Source organism: Coregonus lavaretus, assembly GCF_964263955.1.
Source record: "Coregonus lavaretus genome assembly, chromosome: 36".
In the NCBI taxonomy this organism is placed as follows: Eukaryota; Metazoa; Chordata; class Actinopteri; order Salmoniformes; family Salmonidae; genus Coregonus; species Coregonus lavaretus.
In genome coordinates, this window is record NC_140023.1 from 829,671 (window position 1) to 838,570 (window position 8,900).

Below are 8,900 nucleotides of genomic sequence, written 5' to 3' on the forward strand. Positions count from 1 at the left end.
AAAGAAAGAAGAAAGAAAGAAAGAAAGAAAAGAAAGAAAGAAAAGAAAAAGAAGAAAGAAAGAAAAGAAAGAAAGAAAGAAAGAAAGAAAGAAAGAATGCAGATAGATAAAGAGATGGAAGAAAGAGATGATGGAATGGATGAAAGAGGACTCCCACCTCCTCTGACTCTTGGCTGGTGGAGGGCTGTTGTTTCTTCAGTGCCTCAGTCAGCAGGCTCTTGGTACCAGGACCAAACATGGAGACACCTCCTGCTGGCATCTAAACACAACCAACAACCATCATCCTCAGCACAACCATCATCATCCTCATCACAGCAACCATCATCATCCTCAGCACAACTCATCACTGAAACCAACAACCATCATCAGTGCAACTCATCAACACTACTGTAAGTAAGCAACATGTAATCATGATACCCAAGTCCCCTAAATTAATAACCATGATCACGCTAATAATGTTAGTCAATCAACAAGTATCCCACTTAATATGTAAGATGTTCACCCATAAAAGTATTAATTAATTCAAGGTATATACAAATATGTCCATTCAATAGAGAATTGTGTCAGAAAAACAATAGTCTAAACCCCATGTCACTACCAGAGATGGTTCAAAGGTTAGACAATTTACTCAGAGAATTTAGCATGTTTAGAGTAAATGGAATGTCATCACAGGCATGATCAAAAAGTGGTCACTGCTCAATAGAACTCTACAACATTTTGACATGACTTTCGTAGCACCCTGTTGAATTACCCAGTTTTTCTCTACATTCTAAAGCAGTGAGTGGAGGCCCTATGATACAGCATACGTAAAAACAATGCTCTGTACACGTGTGTATATTCACCTTTTTCACCTCCTCCACCACCTCCCTCCTGCTCTGAGCGCCGTAGCTCTCACTGAATATGTCACCATCCTCATCTTCATCACCTCCTCCAAACAGATCCCCTGTCTTCTTCTGCTTGAGTTTCTCCTGTCCAGCTGAACACAGGTGGCAACACATTATGAGTGCTTGTGCTAAAGACAGTCATAGTGTGGCAAGATCTAAGATGTGAAACTTACTGCATGAATGAAAAATAAGGTGAAAACTTGATTCACATACCTACAGTGAGGGAAAAAAGTATTTTATCCCCTGCTGATTTTGTATGTTTGCCCACTGACAAAGACATGATCAGTCTATAATTTTAATGGTAGGTTTATTTGAACAGTGAGAGACAGAATAACAACAACAAAAATCCAGAAAAACGCATGTCAAAAATGTTATAAATTGATTTGCATTTTAATGAGGGAAATAACTATTTGACCCCTCTGCAAAACATGACTTAGTACTTGGTGGCAAAACCCTTGTTGGCAATCACAGAGGTCAGACGTTTCTTGTAGTTGACCACCAGTTTTGCACACATCTCAGGAGGGATTCTGTCCCACTCCTCTTTGCAGATCTTCTCCAAGTCATTAAGGTTTTCGAGGCTGACGTTTGGCAACTCGAACATTTAGCTCCCTCCACAGATTTTCTATGGGATTAAGGTCTGGAGACTGGCTAGGCCACTCCAGGACCTTAATGTGCTTCTTCTTGAGCCACTCCTTTGTTGCCTTGGCCGTGTGTTTTGGGTCATTGTCATGCTGGAATACCCATCCACGACCCATTTTCAATGCCCTGGCTGAGGGAAGGAGGTTCTCACCCAAGATTTGACGGTACATGGCCCCGTCCATCGTCCCTTTGATGCAGTGAAGTTGTCCTGTCCCCTTAGCAGAAAAACACCCCCAAAGCATAATGTTTCCACCTCCATGTTTGACGGTGGGGATGGTGTTCTTGGGGTCATAGGCAGCATTCCTCCTCCTCCTCCAAACACGGCGAGTTGAGTTGATGCCAAAGAGCTCGATTTTGGTCTTGTCTGACCACAACACTTCCACCCAGTTCTCCTCTGAATCATTCAGATGTTAATTGGCAAACTTCAGACGGCCCTGTATATGTACTTTCTTAAGCAGGGGGACCTTGTGGGCGCTGCAGGATTTCAGTCCTTCACGGTGTAGTGTGTTACCAATTGTTTTCTTGGTGACTATGGTCCCAGCTGCCTTGAGATCATTGACAAGATCCTACTGTGTAGTTCTGGGCTGATTCCTCACCGTTCTCATGATCATTGCAACTCCACGAGGTGTGTTCTTGCATGGAGCCCCAGGCCGAGGGAGATTGACAGCTATTTTGTGTTTCTTCCATTTGCGAATAATCGCACCAACTGTTGTCACCTTCTCACCAAGCTGCTTGGCGATGGTCTTGTAGCCCATTCCAGCCTTGTATAGGTCTACAATCTTGTCCCTGACATCCTTGGAGAGCTCTTTGGTCTTGGCCATGGAGGAGAGTTTGGAATCTGATTGATTGATTGCTTCTGTGGACAGGTGTTGTTTATACAGGTAACAAACTGAGATTAGGAGCACTCCCTTTAAGAGTGTGCTCCTAATCTCAGCTCGTTACCTGTATAAAAGACACCCGGGAGCCAGAAATCTGTCTGATTGAGAGGGGGTCAAATACTTATTTCCCTCATTAAAATGCTAATCAATTTATAACATTTTTGACATGCGTTTTTCTGGATTTTTTTGTTGTTATTCTGTCTCTCACTGTTCAAATAAACCTACCATTAAAATTATAGACTGATCATTTCATTGTCAGTGGGCAAACGTACAAAATCAGCAGGGGATCAAATACTTTTTTCCCCTCACTGTAAGAGTAAATTATGTATTAGCGTGATGTCAACGTAAGATTTTCACTGATATTTACGATCGTTGATCTCAAGTTCGGATCTTGCCCACCGTGTTAGAAAGAGAGGTTACGGTTCGACTGACTTACCTGAGCTGGACTTTTTAAGGCTTTTACCGGTGAAGAAGACATCCTCCTCATCGAACAGCCCCCCTCCTCCTCCTCCTCCTCCTCCTCTTCCTCCTCCTCCTCCTGCGGTCTTTCTAGGGGCTGATGTCTGGGTCTTGTTGGGTTTGTCTGGGATACCTCTTTCTCTACCCTCCACTGAGTCTGAGTCATTGGGAGTGCCAAACAGGCTGTTCTCTATGGGGAAAGAACAGGACAGGATAGACTTGTCAGATCAAATCTGTAGAGGATGAACTTGTCAATACCATCACAGAATTGTCAACATCGTAGACTGTCTGTAGTCGTGTTTTGTAGTAGTATTTAGTTTGAATTGAATAAATCCAATTCCGTTTCAGAAAGGCAAGACCAAATCTAAAGAGGCATTATGTCCTCAAGCCCCAGAAAAGTGTCCTTCCCATTCCTGAGTAACCCTGTTATTACTATGTAATCATCTTTATCATCTTTGAAAGGCCTTCGCTGTCCTTGGGGTATGTTTCTGTTACCTGGGAATATTGACACAGCCCCTGAAGGAATCTTCGTAGCAGGCTTGACAGGTTCTGGCAGAAACACAACAGAGACATACAGGTTCTGTTAACAGGTCAAAGTCTCTATACCGTCCAGGAAAAAGCATTTCTCAAAATGAATAAGGTAACCCACGAAAATTAAATTAGAAACAGTGACCACAGCCATTGCACAACATTCTCAATTCACTTATAAGAAAACATCCCGAAACTGAGAGAAATGGAAAGCTACTATCTGAAACATCTAAAGTGTGCCCTAATGAAAACAGCCTTGGCGTTTCAACAGATGGTTGTATGGCTATTATTACCTGAGGTCTTCTCCTCTGCTACAGAGAACAGATCCCCCTGGACAACAAACGTCATATCATTAGGGTCACTATGGTTTCAGACAAAACTCATTTCATGTACTCTTTGGGAGCATTTAACAGGCTGTAGATTGATTGTTTTCTTTGAACGGTTCGCTTATTGATTTCTATCCATCATCTTATGTGAAATTACAATGGTTAAGTAACATGTAAAAAGTAAGATATGTAAGCTACAAAATGGCGTTCAGGTGAGCCTACCTCCTCATCATCAAACAGTCCTCTCCCTCCGCTGAAGAGGCTTCCTTTCCCTCCAAACGGAGAGAAGTTCTCATCCTCCATCTTGGGCAGCCCGAACAACTCCTCGCTGTCATCTTCAACAGCTACAACAACACAAACAGGTGTCAACAACAACAAGTCAATGAAATTACTGGTAAATACCGCAATGTCATGACTGCTTGTGAAATTATATCTAATTCAGTCACTTTGCAGCGAGACCAACTCCACTGATGCTCTTCTGACTGAAGTGTTATGAAGTAACAGTTAGCTTAGCAGATACAATATAAATGGATACATAGTGTGAGATTAGGTGCTTGTACACAATGCGTAGTAAAGAAAACTATTTTAGATAAGTGAGTGAATTGCTGTCCTACCCGGTGGCCACTCAGGCTTGGGCTCCTTCTTTGCTTTACTGTTCTTCTTAGAGGCAGACGACAACGCTTCAGAGAAGTGACACGGGGAAGGAAACATGAGCATGCACATGCAGAACAATGATATGTAGTGAAACATGTATGTGCTGTTGTAATCTGCCAAGACTGAGACATTATTTGCATTATGACATCACATTTGATGTATGACCTACATTATGTACAAACGTGCCAACAGAAAACACATCTTGAAACTTGTATGGAGCAAACAGTGACCATAATAATCAAAACAGAGAGGACAGATACATGAATTTAGGCAGATTGTTCTTCAATTGAGTGCAGTGTATCATTAGATCTGGGTGCCAGACTGTTTTGTGCAGTCATATGACATAGCAAGACGTTATCCTGTATTTTAAGCCTGAATTGAGAATTACATCAAAAATTCAAGCAATTGTCTTAGGGTGGTGCTGGACCATCTGTCACAAAAAGAAAAAGGGGACATATTGATGAAAAAGCTTTCAATAAAAAAATCCAGGCATGTCACATTAATGCACAAAACACAGGGCACTACGATCATTTGGCAATAAGTTGGCTAAAGCAGAAACACACTGGTACCCAGGCTAGCAGAAACACACTGGTACCCAGGCTAGCAGAAACACACTGGTACCCAGGCTAGCAGAAACACACTGGTACCCAGGCTAGCAGAAACACACTGGTACCCAGGCTAGCAGAAACACACTGGTACCCAGGCTAGCAGATGAGCTCATACAGAAAGCATTATATGTTTAAGATAAACCAAGAAATTGTGGAGGTGATAATGAATAATTTGCAATACAGGTAATATCAAACAAACATACATGTGCGATCTCCCTCCGGCTTGCTGATAGGTTCCCCTTTGATTCTGGCGGCCAGCTCATCAGCAAAGGATGATGGTCCTGTGTTCTGAATGTGACACAAAGACTTCCGTAAAAGAGAGGTGGAATAGAACATCAATATTAATGCAAGGGGACAAAAATATTTCACATTTACATCTACATTCAATAGCTGAGACATGACACATCCATTATGTTCCCTCAAGTCATAAAACTAATGTATTAGCAATGTTGACTTACCTAGATAAAGGATAGTTACATTTAATAAATTATCTGTCCGTAATAATGTTAGTATCAGTCTCCACCAGCAAACTATAATCAAACATACCTTTCTGTCATCTTCATCGCTGTCCGATTCTCCAAATATGTCTGAATCCCCCTCCTCGTCCTCCTCAACACTCAACATAGACGACTTCTGCAGGGGAAATCATTCAATGTCATCCATGAGGTTGCAAATAACATCACAATCCTCACTAAGGTGTTATCATTACCATCGTCGCCATGAACAACAGCATGCCAGTGTCCAGAGTGTAGGTAGGATTCAATCAATCACACACTTTTCTGTTGTGTTACATCATTGATTAAATTGGCAAATACCCTAATCATCCATTGTCAGAATTGTGCACACAGAGATACAATCCTGTATGTTTTTTTATTGTTATCACAGAGATATCCACTAACTCTGGGTTTGAACGTTGACCCTGACAGTCACAGTGAAATTGACCTTCACCTTCTTAATGCTGCCTGGCCCCTCCACCTCCTGGTCAAAGTCGTCATCTGACTGCTGTCACAAACACCACAGGGATAATAAAGTTATCTAAATCAAATTGTCAGTATTTTCAACTTATTTTGAGGATGTACAATAATGCCAACTTCACTCTGTTAAAAAAACATCTGACTCTTTCTGGATGAAAAGATGAAAAAGACTTACGCCCACATCTTTGCCATCTCCGCTCTCGATGACGCTCTCTCGATCGCTGTCGATTGACATTTCTGTGAAATAAAAAATTACATCAGTTTCACTTTCTCTCTGAGAAACATGACTAATGTTAGACTAGAAACACTATGCTTGGAAGAGTGTTGAACACTAACAACATAAACACATGCAAAGAACACACACACCCTCCTTCAGTAGAAATAGTACATGAAGAACGTAGAGGTGAGGTGACCTACCTTCACTGGAGAGGTCTCCCAGTCCTATGTCGTCTTGCGCCATAAAGAGCTGAGAGCCAATCAGATACGGTAAAGGCCTGTCCACATACAGGTCCTACAGAGAGAGAGAGAGAGAGGTGGGTTGGAGAAAGAAAGAGTGGGGAAGAAGCGGCAAGAGATAACATCATTGGTCAATACGGGCAGAATCATTCAAATCAAATGTTAGTCTAAAAATAAAAAGTGTACATCAACAGTCACAAAGTGCTTAACACGGCCTAGACCCCAAAGAGAGATCAAAAGAATAATGGCGTAGAAAAATTGGCCATCCTCCCTTGACTGTACTGGGCAGGTATTAGTCCTAACGCGATATCTGGAAGTAAGCAACTTGAATTCTCTCTCTAATCCTGTATGTTTCCAGATGATTCCACCCTCACCTTGGGTTCCAGTATGGGCTCCACTCTGTCTGTGGCCTCCTCGTCCTCTGAGTCAGAGTTTCCTGCCTTGATATCTAGCTGCTCAAAGGCAGAGTCCAGCACCCTCAGACCGTAGTTCACTGCTTCCTGGACCTTAGGAATCAGCTCGGCTTCCTTCTGCTCACGAGTCTTCTCCCGCGGGGAAATTGAATTTAACTATCCCCGGGGAGGAAATCACGATGTCACAGGGCTATACATAACATCGTAACACATCAAGGAAGAAGTAGGTCGATGATTTACCTGCTCAGGCGGTCTCTCCAAGGCCTCAGGCTTTGGCCCGGGCTCCTCCACCTCCTCATCATACACTCTCTGATGAGGTCAACAAACAAACACAAAGATCAATAACATATCACACAATCAATACAAGAAGAATGAGTTAGTATCTATCAATGTAACACAGCACCCTGTGATAGTCAAGAAAAAGAGGAGGAATCATGAGCAGCCACATAATTAAACACAAGAGGAATCAGTTCCTCATAGTTCCGTACCATGTAGCACGATTCATCTTTTCTTAATTTTGTTAAAAGCTTGTGAAGTTTCAAAAAACCTGGATAATGTCAAACACGGCACAGCCATCCTCTAAAGAAGAGGGGCACCTAGCTCAACAGAGGAACAAGACATGGGTCGTGTTCATTTGGGCACACTGTAGTAAAACATACATTTGAAGCAAAAAATAAATAAATATGTGTTACTTATTAGAAAAGTCAAGTACAGGTAGTCCTTTCCCTGTTTCAGTCCGCTCTCTACCGTTAAAATGCTCTAATGAACACGGACATGGTATTTCCGGTCCACACCACAACGTACGTTTTCAATGAATTGTGTGTTGGAGAGCATGAGGAAGTCGTTAAAGACGGTGTGCAGGCAGCAGTCTGTGGCCTTGCTGTCTCTGATCAGTCCATCCAGCTGCTTCTCTATCTCATGAGTCTTTGACAGCATCCTCTGAGAGAAGTCTTGCAGGAACAGGAAGAGCTGTGCAGGAGGGGATACGAACCGCTGTTTAATCTTCATCTATTCAACAGTATCTTTTTGTCCAGTAGCGGACATTGTCTTTGCAACAGAGATATAGGTAGTTAATCTGTTGTGTTACTGTTTACAATGCTATGTGATTGCTCTACCCATAACATGTAGATTCAGAGGCTGAGAGCCTGCCTGCCAGTCTATTTCTGCTTCAGCCACCTTGTTGCTGTCTTGCCAAGGCAGCAGATGACACATTGTTAAATGCAGAAGAAACAGTCGGTTATTCAGAAACGGAATAAGTCAAGAGATAATAACCAAAGCCTAAATGAGGGCCATAAACAAATTCCACTTAGCCTACTCCTGAGTCTGCAGCCAGGGACCAGTTGGCGCTGGTCTGTCGCATCTCTTCCAAGGTCCAGGGTCTCTCCCACACTTGGCGATCCATTACCTGATATGTCAATAAGCAGCCCAAATGATACAACTTGATAGCGACCTATCAACACAGGCATGGATTGGCAAATGCGAGTTAAATAAATTGTCTCCACTGGCTGCTTTATTGCAATGTAAGCAAGACAGATTAGTTAACGTTAGCTAGCAAACTAGCTTACGAACATTGTTGGTGCAATGTTTCATTGGGAAGTCACAAGCTTTCGCAAAAAGTCATTTGGAATGATAGATAGTTAGTTAGTTGAAGGAACGTTTATGCACCGCCTGGGACTGGCTAACTAGGCAATGATGCATTGAGAGCGTACTCACGCTCTTTCAGCGATATTCTTATTAAACTCACCTTAGTAACTGTTGGCAAATGTTGTCCACGATAGTGAAATATGAGCCCCAGAAGGCGTAAAAAGAGAATCGATTATGCTAAACTCAGCCGTTTCCTAATTGAGCTTCTGACTGGTCGGCCATAATCTGTCTGTCTGGAGGCAATCAGCTGATGGCAGTCACCTGACTCAATGCAACGTTACTACATTAAATTGGCAATAGTAATCAATACATACAGTACTTTGTTTGTATGGTATGTAATGTGTATGTTGAATGCATTGCTATGTTATTGAATTGCATGCAGTTTTCCTTAGCTAGAATTATTCATTTATTTGTTCTAGGCCAAGTCTAATCTTTTG

General features: G+C 42.2%; 1 protein-coding gene across 1 annotated transcript in view; it reads right to left on the minus strand.

The window, feature by feature from the left end:
- LOC311110500 (WASH complex subunit 2A-like) overlaps positions 1-8,650 on the minus strand; it is a gene marked incomplete at its 3' end in the record, with an annotated part of 19,922 nt that extends 11,272 nt beyond the window's left edge. The window contains exons 1-17 of the mRNA XM_084153021.1: positions 8,564-8,650; positions 8,135-8,224; positions 7,624-7,788; positions 7,060-7,128; positions 6,781-6,954; positions 6,368-6,461; positions 6,126-6,187; positions 5,925-5,978; positions 5,523-5,609; positions 5,180-5,282; positions 4,329-4,394; positions 3,937-4,058; positions 3,682-3,718; positions 3,356-3,409; positions 2,838-3,050; positions 843-976; positions 158-259 (exon numbers count right to left, since the gene is read on the minus strand). Coding sequence (XP_084009147.1) covers positions 158-259; positions 843-976; positions 2,838-3,050; positions 3,356-3,409; positions 3,682-3,718; positions 3,937-4,058; positions 4,329-4,394; positions 5,180-5,282; positions 5,523-5,609; positions 5,925-5,978; positions 6,126-6,187; positions 6,368-6,461; positions 6,781-6,954; positions 7,060-7,128; positions 7,624-7,788; positions 8,135-8,221 — 1,623 coding nt within the window. The 5' untranslated portion in view covers positions 8,222-8,224; positions 8,564-8,650. The remainder of the gene's footprint in view (positions 1-157; positions 260-842; positions 977-2,837; positions 3,051-3,355; positions 3,410-3,681; positions 3,719-3,936; positions 4,059-4,328; positions 4,395-5,179; positions 5,283-5,522; positions 5,610-5,924; positions 5,979-6,125; positions 6,188-6,367; positions 6,462-6,780; positions 6,955-7,059; positions 7,129-7,623; positions 7,789-8,134; positions 8,225-8,563) is intronic.
- Positions 8,651-8,900: the final 250 nt, after the last annotated feature.